Below are 21397 nucleotides of genomic sequence, written 5' to 3' on the forward strand. Positions count from 1 at the left end.
AGCACAGGCTGCTCTTCCAGAGGAGCTGGGTTTCCTTCCCAGCACCCACATGATGGTTCACAGACTTTTGTAATTCCAGTTCAAAGGCATCTGGCATCTCGCTGGCCTCCCTGACACATACAGAGTGCACAGACATACTACAAGCAGGCTAAAAAGCAGTACATGCTTAAAGGAAACATATGACCTTACAGGGTTGGAATAAGTAACCCAGGGTATGTAATAGATAACCACACCCATTTTATCCACGGAGTGAAAACAAACCTCAGCACTGCTAAGTGGCTTCGCTTGGAACATACTTGAGATTTTGAATATTTAAAACACAAATTTTAAGTCCATCCTGGTGAGATGGCCCAGCTGGTAAAGGCACCTGCTGCAAAGGCTGGCCATTTGAGTCTGATTCCTACAACCTGCAAGGTAAAAAAAGGGTCCCGTGGTACATACACCCCTGGAATCCAGAATAAATAAAAATGTAACTTAAAAAAAGGTCAGAGATAATGATTTCATTTATTCTTTTAATTTTCCTAAGTAATGCAAAAGTCATTTGATTTGTTCTTGCAAAAATTTGTTTTTGCTTTGTTTTTCAAGGGCATCTTATATAGTGCTGGCTGAACTAGAATTTGCTATGTAGGCCAAGCTGGTCTTGAACTCACAGATCTTCCTGCCTCTGCCTCCTGAGTTCTGAAATGAAAAGTGTGGCATATGGGGGCACCACACCACTCCACAAAAAACTATGGATGCTTGCCCAGCTTTAAACTAACATCATTTAGGAACAGGATTTTCAGAGGCTCAGCAGAAGACTGCTTCTACTCTCGTACTGAGTGGGGTCCCAGCACCCATATGGAACTGCTCAGCTACCTGTACTTCTAGCTTTAGGGCATCTGACACCCTCTTTAGGCCTCTTTGTGTACCTACATTCATGTGGGTGTTCATGTGCAAATACATATAATTTTTAAAAATTTAAAAGTCTTTGAAAAATAGATAATATTTAATGTGCACAGCTTTTTGATGACTTTATGTACTTTATGTATACAAGTTAAATTTTCTATTTTCGGTATTTTTTTTCTGACATCAGCGTTCAGTGGAATTAAACCCAACGCAAAAAGATCTTGTGTTGAAGATTGCAGAATTGCTTTGTAAAAATGATGTGACTGATGGAAGAGCAAAATACTGGGTTGAAAGAGCAGCCAAACTTTTCCCAGGAAGTCCTGCCATTTATAAGTTAAAGGTAAAGCCTCAAACCAAGAAACTTATGAATGGAGAAAACTACGATACAATCATTTTTAGTATTTTGAAGCTTAAATACTTCTTAGTAGCAACTTAACAGAAGAACATGTTCCTGCTTTCTTTAAGTAATCCCTTTAATACATTTCTGAGTGTTGTCTTACTGGGTAACATAAAACTTTACAAATGCTATCTCAGTTATTTTTCTGGAATCATGTTTTAGTGATTATACAGTTTCATAGTTTGTACAGTGTAGTTGGTATGGTTGACTGTATCATATTGTAATCAGTGGAAGTAAGGTGAGGGTGTGTGCAGCTAAGGTGTAAATGAAGCTCTGGAATAAAATCATTGGTTCATTAATTATCTACAGGTCAAAAGCTTAGAACTATTACAAAGAAATGTGTTGTAGCCTACCATAGTAGTGCATGACTTTAGTCCCAGTACTTGGGAAGCAGAGGAAATTACTCAACATTTAATGACTTTTCTCCCATATAGGAACAACTGTTAGATTGTAAAGGTGAAGATGGATGGAATAAACTTTTTGACTTGATTCAGTCAGAACTTTATGCAAGACCTGATGATATTCATGTAAATATCCGACTAGTAGAGCTTTATCGTTCAAATAAAAGATTGAAGGATGCTGTGGCCCACTGCCATGAGGCAGACAGGAACACAGCTTTACATTCAAATTTAGAATGGAATTCATGTGTTGTACAGACTCTTAAGGTAGGTGAAAGCTGTTTCTCTACAGTGTTCTAACACTTCAATTTCTTTCATTGATATAGCACAGCTATAAAATGAAATTTTTGCCAACCTCAATTTAAATCGATAAATTGGGAAAATAAATTTGGTGTGAGTCTTTGTGTGTATTTGGTATTTTTATTTATAAGGCTAATGTGAAAACTCATTTTCATAACCTATAATTTGCTCTGTGTGTGTGTTTGATATTTTTATTTAAAAGGCTAGCGTAGGGGGCTGGTGAGATGGCTCAGTGGGTAAGAGCACCCGACTGCTCTTCCGAAGGTCCAGAGTTCAAATCCCAGCAACCACATGGTGGCTTACAACCATCCGTAACGAGATCTGGCGCCCTCTTCTGGAGTGTCTGAAGTATAGCTACAGTGTACTTACATATAATAAATAAATAAATCTTTAAAAAAAAAAAAAAAAAAAAAAAAAAAAAAAAAAAAAAGGCTAGCGTAAAAACACTCAGTTTTGCAGTTTTAATAAGAGTGGGCCAAGTAGTTTGTAGGGATACAGTGGTCAATTTTTCAAAGTCTATTGAAGTTTTGTAACTTACTGTGTTTTTCTTAAAAAATAGGAATATCTGGAGTCTCTGCAGTGTTTGGATTCTGATAAAAGTACTTGGAGAGCAACCAATAAAGACTTACTTCTAGCCTATGCTAACCTTATGCTACTTACACTTTCCACCAGAGATGTGCAGGAAGGTAGAGAACTATTGGAAAGGTATGGTGATATTGAAAGAGTGTGCACAGGCACACACTTAACAAATGACAGGTTTTCTTTTTTGCAATAATTGGTCTAGGTTCTTTACATTGTTAGCATTCTTCTAGTTTACCTACAGTCCACAGAGTAAAACACTCAGAGGAAAATTACTTTTTGATTTGATATAATTATACAACTTATTTTTAGAGAATTATTTTCTTGTAATTTTAAGTTACATTCTTTTATGTATGAGGTGTCACATGCTGTGGTGAGTTACCAGGATAACTTAGAGGAGTTAGTTCTGTTCTTCCACTTTGTAGGTCCCGGGGAATGAATTCATCAGTCTTGCTATAAATAGCTTTACCCTCTTAAGCTGTATTGCCATCCCCAGAAGATTATTACAGTTCATCTTTTAAAATTAGCCTCACAGCTTAATATTCAATTTTGGCATGCTTAATAGTACAGCCAAGGGCTGGTGAGATGGCTCAGTGGGTAAGAGCACCCGACTGCTCTTCCGAAGGTCCAGAGTTCAAATCCCAGCAACCACATGGTGGCTCACAACCATCCGTAATGAGATCTGGCGCCCTCTTCTGGAGTGTCTGAGGACAGCTACAGTGTACTTACCTATAATTAAAAAAAAAAAAAAATAGTACAGCCAAATGAATGTTCTGGCTGTCACTTTTTATTTCTAATGTAATTTTGAGTAAAACCCATGAAGGAAAGTTCTTTGTCTTTCAGTGGCCAGGTTCAGAGATTTGCTAACATAAGCATTTAGCGTCACTATATTTTGGAAAACATTGTTTTGGCTTAGGAACACAGTAATTCAGACATAACAAGTTTTCATGTTCACCCTACTACCCCCACTTTAAAAAATTTTTTGAACCAAATTTCATATCACAAAAACATCGCTTTGTATTTGTGTAAGGACGGGCTGATAGGAGTTTATGGATCACTACTTTGAAAATAAAGGATTCACTGGACAGAGGTGCCAAAATTCGCTTGACTTTAATCCTAGCAGTCAGAATGCAGAGACAGGCAGATTTCTTGAGTTTGTGGCCAGCCTGGTCTAGAGAATGAGTTCCAGGACAGCCAGAGCTAAAGAGAAAGACCCTAAAAGTTAACAACAAAGTTGTGAGAAAATAAGACATTGTTATACATTTTGGTTATGTAACATCTGTCTTAATTGAACACCGCTAAGTTCTCAACTATGTCATTATGTTTCATATTTGAATTCTCTGAAAATTCATTTAGACATGTGTGGGGAAAAGAATAAAGGACAAAACATTTCTTGTTTCTTACTATTACTACAAAAATTGTTTTAACCTCAAGGAATTCCCTAAGAGATCTTTGAGAACCCATAGAAATCCTCAGACATTATTTGGTAGAAAGTCTGTTGTTCTCATTTCTTGAGATAAGCTGCTTTAAAATAATCCTTCACACAGTGTGAAACTTGTAGGGATTGGTCACTACTAGATTTTAAAAATGTTAGTTAAAATATAAAATAAAAATTTCTGAACTATGTCTTATTCTCATTTAATATTGGATATTCACATTTTATCAATAATTTGATTTGTTTCTTTTTGTGTAACTAATAGCTATTTTGGAGTAGGATATCCTTGTAGAGTGCTGGGTGAAAATTCCTACTAGCTCTTTGATGTGTGATTATCCACTAGGGTGCTTCATCTGTGAAGTGTGAATGAAAAAGATGAAATTTAACATAGGTCTTAGTAATTTTATTTTGAATTAAATAATGAAACTGATTAGTCACATTGTTTTAGGTGTGGAGTACCTGCTTACTCTTTTAATTTTACAGTTTTGATAGTGCTCTTCAGTCTGTGAAGTCTTCTGTGGGTGGAAATGATGAGCTATCAGCTACTTTCCTAGAAACGAAAGGACATTTCTACATGCATGTTGGCTCTCTGCTTTTGAAGATGGGTGAGCAGAGTGACATTCAGTGGCGAGCTCTTTCTGAGCTGGCTGCATTGTGCTATCTTGTAGCATTTCAGGTAAGCTTTTCCAGTTTTAGGTGTATTTATTATTTCAAGAAGACTGTTGTGTTTCTTATAGTTAATGTCATAGTGTATAATAAAAATATGTGAATAAATATTGTGTTAAAATTAGGATAAAAGCTAATTTGATAAATAATTATAACAAGGTCAGTGCATTGTTTAGATAGGTGAAGCAGGTGTTAATGCATTCTTGTGGACATTCTATATTGGGCTTATTTATTTGTAGATCATCTTGAAGCATTTGTTCTTTTAGCTTGGCCATCTCTAGGAACATAATATTAAAAATGAAATTTTATTATTAATGTTTTATTTTTATTTCATGACACTGGTGTTTTGCTTGCATATGTCTGTATGAGGCTGTTGGATCTCTTGGAACTAGAATTACAGTTGTGAGCTGCCATGTGGGTACTGGAAATTGAACCCAAGTTCTCTGTAAGAGCGGCTACTGTTCTTTTTTTGTTTTTGTTTTTTTGTTTGTTTGTTTTTTCAAGACAGGGTTTCTCTGTGTAGCCCTGGCTGTCCTGGAACTCACTTTGTAGACCAGGCTGGCCTTGAACTCAGAAATCCACCTGCCTCTGCCTCCCAAGTGCTGGGATTAAAGGCATGCGCCACCAGCGCCCAGGGCAGCTACTGTTCTTAACTACTGAACCATCTCTCCAGCCTCTAAAGATGAAATTGCATATGGGCTAAGCCTGATTCAAAAGGTTATATAGGGCGATGACCTTCCCTCCCTCCGTCCTTCCACTTTCTCTTCTTCCCTTCTTTCCCTTTCTACCTTTCTCTCCCCTTTCCTCTTTCCCTTCACATATTTGTTTTTCTCCCCACTCTCCCTCTCCTCTCCTTCTTTTGCTCTTTTCTTCTTTCTCTTTCTCTCCCCTTTCTCTTATGCTCCTATCCCTCTCTGTCTGTTTCCTTTGGCAAGCTTTTTTCAATTGAAGCTACTTTTATTCAGTATACTCTGGTTATTTTTCCTTCCCTTACTACCCTCAGTTCCTTCCTGTCTTTTCATCTTGATCCACACACTTTCTGTCTTCAATAGAAAAACAGACATCTAAGGAATAATAGACAAAAATAGTAAAATAAAAACAAAAAATTGGAATATGATAAAACAAGATGAAGAAGAACCAAAGAAAAAGCACAAAAAGGGTATAGATGTAGTGACACTCATATTTGCACACTTAGAATTCTTATAAAAGTCCCAAACTGGAAGCCATAATTATGTGCAAAGGACCTGTAAGGTTAAAAAAAAGAAACAAACAAAAAACTTCCCTGACATAACATGAGAGAAAGAACCTTCAAATATGCTGTTCTTTTTGTGGCCTAATGCTGGCCATGGGGCCTACCAGTAAGAGTGGTCTGTTTCTTCAGTGACACTGTCTTGGAGGAAACTTTCATTTGCAAGTGGCAGTCAATTGGAGATAGCTTCAGGGTTAGGAATGAGATATTTATTCACTTTCAGCTCTGGGACCTTATGGGGTGCAGATCCATGCAAGCCCTGTGCAGGTGTCACAGTCTCTGTGAGTTCATATGTGCGCCAGCCCTGTTGTATCTAGAAGGCCTTGATTCCTTGGCTTCCTTTTTTATATCCTGGCTCTTAGACTCTTTCTGCTGCCTCTTCTGTAATGTTCCCTGAGCCCTGAGTGGGAAGGGATTTGATTGGAACATTACTTTTTTAGGGCTGAGTGTTCCTAGGTGTTTCATTCTTTGTATAGTGTCTGACTGTGGGTCTTCATTTGCTTCCATCTGGTGCAGGAGACAGCTTCTCTGATGTTAGTTGAGCCATGCAGTGATCTATGAGTATAGCAGAAGGTTGTTAGGATCCATTTTATTGCAGCATTCCTTTAGCAGAGCAGTAGTACTTGGTTTTTCCCTAGATCATTGGCCTATTTAGTCTTAGTCACCCAGGTCGCATTGGGCATAGGTTTCATCTAATGGAGTGAGGAGGCTTAAGTCAGATCAGTTACTCGGTGGCAAGCTTTGTACACTGTCAGTGTATCTTGCAGGCAGGTCACCTTTGTAGAGTGAAGGGTGTGTGGCTGGGTTGGTATCTTAGTTTCATTGCTATGCACAGATACAGTGACCAAGAACTCTTCATAGAAAGACAGTTAATTGGGGCTGGCCTCCAGGTTCAGAGGCTCAGTGCATTATCGAGCATGGCAGCATCCAGGCAGGCATAGTGCAGGAGGAGCTGAGAGGTGTACATCTTCTTTTAAAGGCTGCTAGCAGAACACTGGCTTCCAAGCAGCTAGGATGGATGAGGCTCTTGAAGCTAATGCCCACAGGGACACACTTCCTCCAATGAGGCCACACCTACCCAAACAAAGCCACACCTTCTAATAGTACCACTCCCTGGGCCAAGTATATACAAACCATCACAGTTGGTGTTTACCATTCTCCTTTGGTAGTGTGAAGAATATCTTCCAGTACTATGAACACTATTCTGTAGGACTGAAGGCTCTAGTTAGGCACCTGCTCCCCTTCTCCATGTTCAAGGTGTTTGACAAGATTTTCATAGCCTTGGTTTGTTTGGAAGTCTGTGTCTAGCACAGGCAGGCCTTGAACTCACAATAGATTCTTCTGCTATCTACTATACCCTAATTAAAATACTCTTGGTACTTTTTTTAAAAATAGGTTCTTTTTTTTTTTTATATTTTAGGTATTTTCCTCATTTACATTTCCAATGCTATCCCAAAAGTCCTCCATGCCCCCCCTCCCCCCACTCCTCTACCCACCCACTCCCACTTTTTGGCCCTGGTGTTCCCCTGTACTGGGGCATAAAAAGTTTGCAAGTCCAGTGGGCCTCTCTTTCCAGTGATGGCCGACTAGGCCATCTTTTGATACATATGCAGCTGGAGTAAAGAGCTCCGGGGTACTGGTTAGTTCATCATGTTGTTCCACCTATAGGGTTGCAGATCCCTTTAGATCCTTGGGTACTTTCTCTAGCTCCTCCATTGGGGGCCCTCTGATCCATCCAATAGCTGACTCTGAGCATCCACTTTGGTGTTTGCTAGGCCCCAGCATAGTCTCACAAGAGACAGCTATTATCTGGGTCCTTTCAGCAAAATCTTGCTAGTGTATGCAATGGTGTCAGCGTTTGGAAGCTGATTATGGGATGGATCCCCGGATATGGCAGTCTCTAGATGGTCCATCCTTTCGTCACAGCTCCAAACTTTGTCTCTGTAACTCCTTCCCTGGGTGTTTTGTTCCCAATTCTAAGAAGGGGCAAAGTGTCCACACTTTGGTCTTCATTCTTCTTGAGTTTCATGCGTTTAGCAAATTGTATCTTATATCTTGGGTATCCTAAGTTTCTGGGCTAATATCCACTTATCAGTGAGTACATATTGTGTGAGTTCCTTTGTGATTGGGTTACCTCACTCAGGATGATGCCCTCTAGGTCCATCCATTTGCCTAGGAATTTCATAAATTCATTCTTTTTAATAGCTGAGTAGTACTCCATTGTGTAAATGTACCACATTTTCTGTATCCATTCCTCTGTTGAGGGGCATCTGGGTTCTTTCCAGCTTCTGGCTATTATAAATAAGGCTGCTATGAACATAGTGGAGCATGTGTCCTTCTTACTGGTTGGGACATCTTCTGGATATATGCCCAGGAGAGGTATTGCGGGATCCTCCGGTAGTACTATGTCCAATTTTCTTAGGAACCGCCAGACTGATTTCCAGAGTGGTTGTACAAGCTTGCAATCCTACCAGCAACAGATTGGGAAAGGATCTTTACCTATCCTAAATCAGATAGAGGACTAATATCCAATATATATAAAGAACTCAAGAAGGTGGACTCCAGAAAATCAAATAACCCCATTAAAAAATGGGGCTCAGAGCTGAACAAAGAATTCTCACCTGAGAAATACCGAATGGCACAGAAGCACCTGAAAAAATGTTCAACATCCTTAATCATCAGGGAAATGCAAATCAAAATAACCCTGAGATTCTACCTCACACCAGTCAGAATGGCTAAGATGAAAAATTCAGGTGACAGCAGATGCTGGCGAGGATGTGGAGAAAGAGGAACACTCCTTCATTGTTGGTGGGATTGCAAGCTTGTATAAAAATAGGTTATTTTCTAATTAACTGGAGATTATTTAAGAAATAGTATGGAAAGGAACATCTAAGTGTTGGGAATATGGGTATCATTGAATTAAATTACTTTTATTCTAAAATTGTCAGGTTCCAAGACCAAAGGTTAAATTAATAAAAGGAGAAGCTGGACAAAATCTACTGGAAACGATGGCCCATGATCGCCTTAGCCAGTCAGGTAACATAATATTTTAACTGATTAAATTCTGAAATGATAAAACATTTAAATTTTTTTCCTTACATTTATTTATTTGTGTGTATGAGTTGTATGCGTACTCACTCATACTGTACATCACTTAGGAGTTGATTCTGTCTTTACCATGTGGACTCTGGGGTTGAACTCAGGTCCTCAGACTTAGTGGCACATGCTCTTAAAGTTGAGCCATCTTGCCATCCTAAGATTCAAACTTTCTTTAGGCTTCTTTAGTTAAAGTCTTTATAGTATCCTTAGATAATCCTCCATAATTACTTGGCTTATTTTTGCCACATTTTGCTATATTCATACTTGTTCATACTTTGACAAAGGTGTTATGCATAGCAGAGATTAGGAAAAAAATAAGACATTATATCTGCCCCACTTTGCTCCCCCCAGAGGGTGTGGGCTGAGGACTGAACCTAGGACTCTGTACTTGATAGGCTAGGACTAAGCTAAATCCCCATTGCCTTCTTTAAAACTAAGAACCTACTTAGTTTTGTTTGCTTCCCAGTGGACATACCTGCTCTATCTGGGTGTTAGAGCATCCCTCTCGAGTGTGCAAAACATTTCTGTAGCCAAATGTTGTTTAACACTACTGCTTGGAGACACTGCTCTGTGGGGACAGTCTTTAATTGCCTAAATAGAATGATAGAAAATGCTTCGTAACTATATATTTCCTATATTTTTGGGGGTCCATCCATGGTGTAATATGTAATAGTATTTAATCCAAGTACTGGCTTAAATCCTTATCCTGAACTTGTGGAATAAAAAAAAATCCGGTAGAACCTACATATTGGTATTTCATTAATGTTCTTTAAAAACAGCAAGAATCTGAGAACCCAGTTTTAGCCATTAGAGTTTTAGTCATCAGGGTGTCATATCAGAGCATTGGGGCTTGGTTCTTGGCTGTTGTTGGAAGGTCTCTTAATTCCTATATTTACTATCTAAATGATAAGACCTTTAGCATTTTTAAATTCATTTTATTTCCCCTTCTGTTTGTTTTACTTTATGTTGACAGATACCGTGAAACCTGTATTGTTTATTTTTGATAAAGTACTATTTTTGTTGACCAGCTCTGATTTGGAGGTTGGAAAATGGGGTTTCAGATAACCTTGTTAATTTCTTCTTGGATGTCTCAATGAAATGATTAAGAGACAGGAGTAAGTAATTGTTTCATTATATATACAATGATGGGAATAATTTGTTTTTCAGGGCACATGTTGTTAAACTTAAGTCGTGGCAAGCAAGACTTTCTAAAGGAAGTTGTGGAATCTTTTGCTAACAAAAGTGGCCAGTCTGCTCTCTGTGATGCTCTGTTTTCCAATCCGTCATCCAAGGAGAGATCCTTTCTTGGGAATGATGATATTGGAAACCTTGATGGACAAGTGCCAGACCCTGATGACTTGGCTAGATATGATACTGGTGAGTTGCGTCTTTCAAAGAAACATTCTTCATCATAATCTGTTTCTACCAGGAAGGCTCAACAGTAATAATATATTTTGGATTCTTTCTAGGTTTAGTTTACAGAAAATAGATGTATGGGTGTAAATGACACATTATTTTTCTTTGAAATATTTGCTTGTTTTTATCTTTACTTTTCTGTCTCTCTCTGTCTCGCTCGCTCTCTCTCTCTCTCTCTCTCTCTCTCTAGACAGAATTTTTTTTTGTGTATCCCAGGCTCTCCTAGAATTTGCTCTGTAGACCAGGCTGGCCTTGAATTAATAGATCTGCCTGTTTTTTGCCTCCTGAGTGCTGTGATTAAAGGTGTGTGCCACCACTGCCTGGCAAAATAATTATTTATAAATAAATATTTATATATGTCTTGCTTTTGTGAATTTTCTATCCTATAGTATGTATGTATATATCTGTATGTATATGTTGTTTGCTAGGTACTTTGTATTATTCAACATTTAATTTATTTACAGTTTTTACTACTGTTAAATAATACTACTAAGAACTTTAAACAGGATCTTTTTGCTTGCTTTGAAACAGGGTCTCACTATATATAGTCTTGTCTGGCCTGCAATTAGCTATGTAAGTGATGGCCTTGAACTCAGAGATCCGACTGCTCTGCCTCTGAAGTGCTGATATTAATGGTATACTCTACTACACCTGGCCTCATTTAACCAGGTTTTAATGAAAGTTGTATTTAAGATTTTTCTACCTTTGCATCTTCTCCATGGTTTTCTTCCTTATATTTGCCCTTTTTTCCCTTGTTTATGTTCTAGGGTGCCTTTTTTTTTTTTTTTTTATCTTTGTGACAGCCACCCTGCTGGGGTGCATACTTATTTGGACAGGAGTGCCATTAGCCTTTTCTTGCTATACCTAGTCAGTGTAGATGACCTATTTCTTCCTATAAATCTGGACCACTTTGCTAGTCTGCTGACCTTTTTAGGGCCCTTGTACAAACTGAATAGCTTTATTTTTTCAGATGGGCAGTGAGGATCACAAAAGGGCAGTGTGTTAGAGAACTTCATTAATAGATAGTATGTGTTTTGAAATTAATTCCTTGGAGATTCCTAAAAATGAAACTACTGAGACAGATTTTTTTTTCTTGCAAATTGCTAGAAGTGTTATCGTTTCTAGGAAAGTTGGACTTTTTTTTACTTCCAGAATTTCATAAGCTTTTTCAGTATTAGATTTCTTATAGAAGAAAACATGTTTTTTTAAATATGCTCATAAATTAAGTATTCCATTGTTATTTAATTACTCCTTATTGAAAGGAAAATCTTGAAACTTTTTAATAATAATAATATAAAGTGCACATTAGTCTTTGACAGTTTAGTTTTATAAATTTTTAAGTTTTTTAAGTTTAATTTTTTAAACTTTCTTGATGGGTCTTATTTTCTTAGATGGCGTAGAAAACCTTTTTCATTTACACCATTTCTTATTAAAATTTATAAAGTGTAGCTGGGCATGGTGGCATATTCCCTTAGTCCCAACATTCAGAAGGCAGAGGTAGGTAGATCTCTTGAGTTCAAGGCCATAGCATGTGAGTTTCGAGACAAACTGGCTGCATATAGAAACCCTGTCTTGGAAAAACAAAGTTTTTAAAAGTATGAATATATTCAATAAAAATGTGAAAATTTTTGCTATTCTGTTCCTCAGTTTTGAAACAGAAAAATGTTTGTAATTAAATTTTTTTGCTAAATTAGTTGTTTATTTTTGTAATCTAAAGACCCAAAGAAAATGTATCATACATGGCAGTTTTTCCCCCTCTGTTTCAGGTGCCGTTCGAGCACATAATGGTAGTCTTCAGCACCTTACCTGGCTTGGCTTACAATGGAATTCACTGTCTACTTTACCAGCAATTCGAAAATGGTTAAAACAGCTCTTCCACCATTTGCCTCAGGAGACGTCAAGGCTTGAAACAAATGCACCTGAATCAATATGTATTTTAGATCTTGAAGTAAGCAATGATGATAATTAATTAAATAATTTTAGTGTTTGTAATTTGTTTTTCTAACTTACTATTTTTTAAAATCAAACAGGTATTCTTACTTGGAGTTATATATACCAGTCACTTACAGTTAAAGGAGAAGTGTAATTCTCACCACACTTCCTATCAACCATTGTGTTTGCCACTTCCTGTGTGCAGACAGCTTTGTACAGAAAGACAGAAGACATGGTGGGATGCAGTTTGTACTCTGATTCACAGAAAGGCCTTGTAAGTAGTAAAACAGTGATAATCCTTTAGATTAGGGCCCGAGTTTTACTAAGGCTTTAGTTTAATTGTCATGTGACACTTAACATATATGTAAGTGCTGAACTACATTTCTTTAAAATAATTCAATTAAACTTATTTTTTTAAGACCTGGAACCTCAGCAAAATTGCGACTTCTAGTTCAACGTGAAATAAACAGTCTGAGAGGCCAGGAAAAGCACGGCCTTCAACCTGCTCTGCTTGTGCATTGGGCCCAGAGTCTTCAAAAAACAGTGAGTTCATTGAAATGTTAATTTTTAAAAGAGAACTTTGGCTTAAATAAAAGTGTTTTACTGTAATAAAGTTAATTGCTTACACAAAAGTAATTAGTAAACTGCTGACTAGTGCTAATACTAGTAGTATGCCTTGTATATCAGAGTAGATGTGGCTCTTTAGCTTTTTGACCAAAGTGTTACTTTCAGAGGCAGACTTTGGTTCTCTAAAAATGTCAGGTTTCATTGCAGGGTGTTGTTACAGAGGAAATATGATACATAGTCTCACATAGCCTAGCTGGCCTTGAACTTGATAAATGGCCAGGGATGACTTGAAACTTCCAATTTGCTTGCTTCTACATCCCAGATACAAGGTTGTGAGCCAGTTGTGTGCCACCATGCCACTTAAAAATGGCAGCTCTTGAAAATAGATTGGGCTGCCTGTTGTAGGCAGTTAATAACTTTTCCTTTTGATTCTCTACTTAATTTTAATTTGAAAGTTTTCCCGGTTTCTCAAAAACAGTTATCATGTTGCGGACTTCTGACTTTCTATTTTAGGGCAGCAGTCTTAATTCTTTTTATGATCAACGGGAATACATAGGCAGAAGTGTTCATTATTGGAGGAAAGTTTTACCATTGTTGAAGATGATCAGAAAGAAGAATAGTATTCCTGAACCTATTGATCCTCTGTTTAAACATTTCCATAGTGTGGATATTCAGGTAATAAAGAATGCTAATGAACTGATTACTTATGTAATTTATACACATATAGAAAATAACTAAGCAAATTGTGTTGCCTTTTTATGATAGTTTTGCTTTCTAAATCTTGTAGCTGACAAGAATTATGACTAATGAAATGTTAATTTTCTTAAGATAAAATGTAATCTTTGGAAATTTGTGTTTGAAGCAGTTTAACTAATAATAAATGTATTTAGGCATCTGAAATTGGTGAATATGAAGAAGATGCACACATAACTTTTGCTATATTGGATGCTGTTAATGGAAATATAGAAGATGCTATGACTGCTTTTGAATCTATTAAAAATGTAGTTTCTTATTGGAATCTTGCACTGGTAAGTGATGTGAGAATTGAATTGAGTTTTGTTTGTTTGCTTGCTTGCTTGCTTTGAAAATCTAATTGTATTTTGTGTAGATTTTTCACAGGAAAGCAGAAGACATTGAAAATGATGCCTTGTCTCCTGAAGAACAAGAAGAATGCAAAAATTATCTGAGAAAGACTAGGGACTACCTGATAAGGATTTTAGATGATAGTGATTCAAATACTTCTGTGGTTCAGAAAGTAAGTTGCTGGCTGTTGTCTGATGTTTAGTATTGTTGATAACTGCCCAGGCTTTAAATGTAGGCATTTCTTATGTCTCTAAGTATCACTTATGATAGATGTGCTAGGAGCATGTGTGTAGTGTGAATGTGTACGAATGGTAAGTGTTCTTTTAGCTTAGCTTTGGTATTGGCAGTTGGGGTTGGGAAGATTGCACAAGTGTGAGGGTCTAGATTGGCCACTCAGTGCTCAAGTAAATTCTAGGTGGCCATGATAGGACATCCCTTGAGTAAGCTTACTAGTTAGATTAGATGAAGAAGCTCAGGATGTAGAGTCCATGGTTCCATATATAAGGTGGAGATCAAGTATATAAGGTGGAGATCAAGTGATCAAAGAAAATAGTTGGTATCAATCTCTGGCTTCCACATGCACGCATGTGCACATTCCTGCCATGCATACGTAAATATCTAGCTTGCTTGCACTCACACACTCACCTACCTACACAACAACTTTGCTATCTAAGTACATACTGATTTCTAAGACAGTAATTTTGTCTTTTTTTCATGTAATCAAAATGAATATGATAACTTGAGGACTAGTTTTTTTTTTTTTTTCGAGACAGGGTTTTTCTGTGTTGTCCTGGAACTCACTCTGTAGACCAGGCTGGCCTCGAACTCAGAAATCCGCCTGCCTCTGCCTCCCAAGTGCTGGGATTAAAGGCATGCGCCACCAGGCCAGGCTCGAGGACTAGTTCTTAATGAATTTTGGTTATGTAAAATCAGCATTTTTTCCTTATTATTTCCTATGGACTAGCTCTCAGCAGTTTCACACTCAAAGTGGTTTTCTGTTTAGCCTTCTTTCTGAGTATTTTGTTTATTAATGTGTATTGCTGATCTTAGGATTATATTGTCTGGTGTATTTCAGCATCTATATTTCACTCTGTACAAAGTATCTGAGAAGAATGTGTAACTTCCATATGGAAAAGCTTTCTAAGTTCACTTTTCTTTGTTACTATGACTTACAAATGTGATAGGACAACTTAGACTTTATATTCTGCAATGCTTTTATATGTATAACTTAACATGTACTAAGATGCTTGTTAAAATGTGCTGTGGTACACACATAGTCTTCACACTTCAAAGGCTGAGTAAGGACTGAGAAGTCAAGGGTACCCTGGGCTACAAAGTGAGTTCCTGACTCAAATAAAGAAAATAAGGGAAATGCGAACAGCTTAAAATTGGGTCTTTATTTCTAAGCTATTTTAGCATGATTTTTGCAAACTAAGGCATTTTCTTTTTCAGTTGCCTGTTCCTCTTGAGTCTGTAAAAGAGATGCTGAACTCAGTTATGCAGGAACTTGAAGACTACAGTGAAGGAGGTACTCTCTATAAAAATGGTTGCTGGCGAAGTGCTGACTCAGAGTTGAAGCATTCAACACCATCTCCTACCAAATATTCTCTATCACCAAGTAAAAGTTACAAGGCAAGTAGAATGGAAAGGAATCATTGTACTATGAGGTTGTTTTCTACATGTTGTAAACACTGTTAACATATTCGTGTGTTTGTATGTCTAGTATTCTCCAAAAACACCACCTCGATGGGCAGAAGATCAAAATTCTTTACTGAAAATGATCTGCCAGCAAGTAGAGGCCATTAAGGTAACATTTAGTTTGGTTCAATGTAACTCTCATGCTAAGATTTTTTTTTCTCTAATCAGTTCCTTACTTTGGTTTTGCAAGACAAAAGTTTTTCTTTGTAACCCTGGCTGCCCTGTCTCTGTCCACTGGGCTGGCCTTTGCCTCCTGAGTACTGGCATTAAGTGTTTTCACTACCACACCTGGCTTCAAGTTCATTTCTCTCCCTCTCTGCCCCTCACCCCCCTCCTTTCTTACAGTTCATCAAAGTGTACCCTTAGTATAGTTTATAGAATCAGTTTCTCTTGACTCTTAACCGTATTTTCTAAATTACTATTTCCACATGAGATGCAAGTCTTTTTTTTTTTTAAAGACTTATTTATTAATTATATGTAAATACACGGTAGCTGTCTTAAGACACTCCAGAAGAGGGTGCCAGATCTTGTTATGGATGGTTGTGAGCCACCATGTGGTTGCTGGGATTTGAACTCAGGGCCTTCGGAATAGCAGTCGGTGCTCTTCACCACTGAGCCATCTCTCCATCCCCCGTCTTTTTTTTTTTTTTTTTTTTTAATTAGGTATTTTCTTCATTTACATTTCAAGTCCCCCATACCCTCCCCCTGCAAGTCTTTTAAGATAAATTTTTATGTAAAACATAATTTGGTTTCTGTTATCCCACATGAGTAACTTGTACTACTATACACTATCATACTATTTTGTGTTAATTCATTTCTCAGCATGTCTGTTGAGAAAGTATATCAAATTTAGCATTGGGAATTGAAAAGTTGTCCGTACTTAATTGTGTGTGTGTGTGTGTGTGTATGCTTTTTATATGAATGGCTTAATTATAGTCTAGCATTTAGTGTTTTGTTTTTTAATTTTAGAATTACACAAATCTTTTTTAATGCCTATTGGCTAAGAACTAAATTATTCCTATACCTAATGTTACACTAAGTACATTTTGCTATGTGGTGATTATTATGGTATATATAATCAACAGTGTTCAGCTTTGAAAACTGATTAAATAACAAAGTTTTGGATTTGTACAATAATTTTTTGTGTGTGTGTGTGCTATATAAACCATACTAACACATTAGAGTTTCTTTCAATATACAGGTTTCAGTCATTTAGCACTATTCTGTGGAAATGTAATGGAGACCTTGTCTGTGAGCTTAGAAAACTGGTTCCTACACAGAACTCTTGACGCTAGTTATTCTTGGAAAATTTGTTTTTTTTCTTTTGTCTAATTTATGTGTTATGAAGTTTTAGAATTGTTGAAACCAGTTGTTACCACATTTTTTAAAATGTGTATGTACATGTGGAGGCCACAGATGTTGACCTCTGGTTGTCTTCTATTAATTTCCACCTTATTTTATTCTTATCGATTGTGCAATTCACCAGTTGGCTAGATTGACTGACCAGTGAGTTCTGGGGAATTCTCTCTCTCCACCCTGTAATGCTAGGATGTTTGGTTGACATCACTAAGCCCAGCTTTTATGTGGACACTGGAGTCTGAACACAGTGTAACAGACTTACGCTGTGTAACAGACACTTTACAGGCTGTCAGCTCCCCAGGGGCCCTAGCTCTTTCACTATTAACAGTTATGGTTGTATTGTATAGCAAGTTTAGAACTAAGGGCTAGCTACCCATCATGTTTTGTAGTTTTTTATTTGTGGATGTGTAGTGTCTAGACGGAGTTAAGGAGGTGGATGAGTGAGGACTATTTTGAACTTGAAAATTGAGGTAAGGACATATTTGAAACACATTTCTTTGTTTGTTTTGTGTTTGCGTCATTGTTTATAGTACTGGAAGGTTTGGAACTTGTAGCAGTTTTCTTGCCTTACTTTCCCTGTCACTGGGATTATATAGGGGAGCTACCTTGCCTAATGTAGTATTTAGATCAAGAAAGCAAGTACATTAGGTTTTTTGATCTCATTTATTATAAATTAGTTGGATTCTGTTTTCAAAAATTTGAAGCTGTTTTCAAAATTTACCAGTCATTTTATACCCAGATATATTTGATTTTTTTTTTTTTTTTTTTTTTTTTTGAGAAAAGTGAAATAGAAAACCAGGTGGTAGTTGCTCATAGTTTTAATTCCAGGACGTGGAAGGTAGAGGCAGGATCTCCAGTTTGAGGTCAGCCTGGTACGCGTAGTATGTTCTGGGACAGTCAAGCTTTATAGAGAAACTCTGTTTCAACAAACAAAAAAGAAACAATTCACTGGTAAGTCCCATATTAAAAGAGAAAGTTTTGTAAGTTCTTATGTTGGGATGCTGGCCATTTAATACAGTAACAGAGATAAGGTAGTCTTGTAGAAGGCATTAGTGTTTCTGCCATCTTGTCTGGCAGTAGAGAGTTGTTATGAAAACATTTTGGAGTCTGATGTAGATTAGGTACCAGTTCTGTCCTTTCTTGCATTTGTCTCTCTCTCCGTCTATTTGAAGTCTGGGTTATTGTTTACTAACTGACCTGACAGAGTGTGTATGTGACAAGGTCTGAGCATATACTGCTTTTAGTAGCTCTGAGCATTGGCTGTAAACTTGGACACGTGTTGGTTACCTTCCATGTGGGTAAGTATTAAGAGATGATTTTCAGTGTTGATAATCAGAAGAATATAGATGTATGAGACCCAGAATTTGGAAGCTGAGTAGGTAGCTTGGAGTGCTTAGGAAAGTGAGTCTCAGAAAAAGATGTTTTATTTGTAGGTCTTAGTTTTTTGAGTAGGTAAATGTTTTGGATGGATTAAATTTTATGAAGATAAATGTAAGTAAAAATGGAATGGAAATGTTCTGAGATCTCAGGAGTTAGCTCTTTGGAGCAGAGTTAAAGTGAATGAGTAGACTGATGTTCACAAATTGAGGAGTTGTGTTCTTGGCACTCCTTTCCAGTGGAAAGTATAATCTAAATGATGCCAACCACTTAGGTTTACAATATGTGTTGAGTGTTTGCTGAGACTGTTTCCAGCATTGTATAATGAAAACATTTAACATTCCTTCCTTCTTTTTTATTTAAATAGAAAGAAATGCAGGAATTGAAGCTAAGTAGCAATAACTCGGCATCGCCTCACCGCTGGCCAGCAGAGCATTACGGACAAGACCCAGCTCCTGATGGGTATCAGGGGCCACAAACGTTTCATGGGGCTCCTCTAACAGGTGAGCTGGCAGCTGAACAAACCCTGTATCCCAATAAAAGAATGCCTCTCTTTTTAAGTCCTTTTTCTTTTTTGTAGTACTAAGACTTTGGAGCTCATGCTTGCTAGATAGGTGTTCCTCTGATTTATACCCCAGCTCAGCCTTCTTGCCCCCATTTAAATAGGTAACTTGTGAATTTAACTTGTTTGTGGTTTTGTACGTTCTAGAATATGTCTACTTGTTTACCAAAACACTGTATTTAATATACTGAAATTTTATAAATCCAATCAGAAACAGAATAAACAAGTCTTAATACTCTAAATATATTAAAGCTAAATCTTTTTATGTACATTGTAACTAAACTGTGAAATGTTTCATAAATTGAAACATGTTAATTAATATAGTTATATATACTAAGAGGTGCCTAATAAGAATTTAAACTTCTTGAGTTATTTTGGTGTTTTTTTTTTATCTCTCCTGCCCTTATTTTCAAATATGATTATTCACTGGAAAGCCCATAATGAGTTGTTCTCTTGCTATATTTTATTATTTACCCTGTCTGTCTGTGCACCTATTTAGGGTCTGTGTCACTCTGGCTGGCCTGGAACTCACTTTGTAGGCCAGGCTGGCCTCAAACGCAGAAATTTATTTACCTACCAACCTCTTCCTACCCACTCGTAGCCATGTACTCCCACGGCTGGCTCCATAATAAGTTTTTCTTGACACTTGCTTTACATAATTACTATGAGTATTTGTATATGTGCAGGTAGGTATGGAATTTTTTTTTACTATCTAGTAAACCTAACGAGCCCAAGTTATTAATAGTGTTTTTTGTGGGTAGCTATGTGCAAAAGTACATCTTGTAGGTAATTTTATTACAGTAACAGGTTTTAAACACTATTGGTAAACTTGGTTCTATAGATGAGAAAATAACTTTAGAAGGGTTTTCTTTTTTTTTTTAAAGATTTATTTATTTAATGTATATGAGTACACTGTAGCTGTCTTCAGACACACCAGAAGAGGGCGTCAGAGCTCATTACAGATGGTTGTGAGCCACCATGTGGTTGCTGGGAATTGAACTCAGGACCTCTGGAAGAGCATGCAGCCAGTGCTCTTAACCGCTGAGCCATCTCTCCAGCCCCTAGAAGGGTTTTCTATTATTACTTACTATACAACTAGCTAGTGGTAGATGTGGCAGTCCCCTAATTGAGAAGCAACTTTCTAGTCTGATACAGTGCCACTTGGTATTCCTATTCTGACATTCTGAAATCTGTAATTCTTTAAAACCTGAGACTTTTGTGTGTTGTCACAGGATTATAAGTGGAAAAATCTTGTCAAAATATAGATCACTGAAAATTACCAGGCATGGTATGGTGGCAGACATGCCTATAATCTAGTACTCAAGATGCTGAGCTAGGAAGATCACAAGTCAAGGCCAGCCTGGCCTGCAGAGTAAGGGGCCCCATTTCAGAAACAATCCAGAGACTTTCAGAATATGTTCTGGATGAATTTATAAAACATGAATGAGTTTAGTGGTACTTGCATTCTATTTTTAAGACATTTTTATGTATATGCAAATATTCTGAAACCTGAAATACCTTTGGTACCAAAAATTTGGACAAGAGATACTTAACTAGAACTGTAATGTATATTGATTGGGGAGGTAGGTGGGCAGCATTTTACTTTGAGCCCAGGCTGGTCTAGAACCTATGATATATAACTCAAAACTGTCTTCAAACTTAGAGTGATTCTCCGATCTCTGCTTGAAGGATGGGATTGAAGGTCTGAGCCACTGTTCCCTTGAGTGCATGTTTTCTAACTGCTTTCAAACCGGGAAGGTTAGAGTGAGATCCAATTTAAATAAGCACATTTGGTTCATAGAGCCATACTTAAATCACTGTGTTCTTCTTGCAGTGATTTCTAAGTGTTAGCAAAGTTTTTTGAAGTTAAACTCAAATGTCATAATTCACATAGATAAGTATGTGTGTAGAGCTCAGCCCTTGCTTGCCTTCTGAAACCTCCTGTGCACTGTCTACCAGCTTACAGGGCAATCATCTCTCCAGTCCCTATCAGAACATTTGGAACATTGTCTTTTTTGATCATTCTTATTTGGCTACATAAAATGATTTTATATGTATAATATATATATATGAAGGCATGTGTGTGTGTGTATGTGTGTGTGTATGTGTATGTGTGTGGCCTGCTTTTTTTAAATGTTACTTTAAATTTGGAACATTTTTTGAAAAATCTTTGAAAACACAGTATGCAAATGACCACATGACCCTATTTCCTCATACGCAAATACTGCCAGTATTTTTTAATGTTTTAGTTTGTGCTCCTCTAAATAATGCTTGGTCACATTTCTAGGGTTGTTAGAACCCTAGAAATTTCATTTTCTTTTTCTTTTTTTTATTGTGCTGAAGCTTAATCCTAGGGTCTCCTACATGCTTGATATGTTCTACCATTGAATAGAAC

General features: G+C 37.1%; 1 protein-coding gene across 2 annotated transcripts in view; it reads left to right on the plus strand.

Moving 5' to 3' along the window:
* Positions 1 to 21397, plus strand: part of LOC110302686 (E3 SUMO-protein ligase RanBP2) — a 50488-nt gene that overhangs the window by 8216 nt on the left and 20875 nt on the right. For both annotated transcript variants that reach the window (XM_085842819.1, XM_085842818.1), the window contains exons 4-18: positions 1073 to 1225; positions 1717 to 1947; positions 2540 to 2685; positions 4478 to 4670; positions 8858 to 8945; positions 10176 to 10385; positions 12191 to 12372; positions 12455 to 12630; positions 12776 to 12899; positions 13437 to 13598; positions 13814 to 13951; positions 14032 to 14178; positions 15459 to 15638; positions 15730 to 15813; positions 18808 to 18943. In XM_085842819.1, the coding sequence (XP_085698945.1) occupies positions 1073 to 1225; positions 1717 to 1947; positions 2540 to 2685; positions 4478 to 4670; positions 8858 to 8945; positions 10176 to 10385; positions 12191 to 12372; positions 12455 to 12630; positions 12776 to 12899; positions 13437 to 13598; positions 13814 to 13951; positions 14032 to 14178; positions 15459 to 15638; positions 15730 to 15813; positions 18808 to 18943 (2350 nt within the window). The remainder of the gene's footprint in view (positions 1 to 1072; positions 1226 to 1716; positions 1948 to 2539; positions 2686 to 4477; positions 4671 to 8857; positions 8946 to 10175; positions 10386 to 12190; positions 12373 to 12454; positions 12631 to 12775; positions 12900 to 13436; positions 13599 to 13813; positions 13952 to 14031; positions 14179 to 15458; positions 15639 to 15729; positions 15814 to 18807; positions 18944 to 21397) is intronic.

The sequence above is a fragment of the Mus caroli genome, unplaced genomic scaffold (genome assembly GCF_978045245.1).
Source record: "Mus caroli unplaced genomic scaffold, Mus_caroli_1 scaffold_9, whole genome shotgun sequence".
Lineage (NCBI taxonomy): Eukaryota > Metazoa > Chordata > Mammalia > Rodentia > Muridae > Mus > Mus caroli.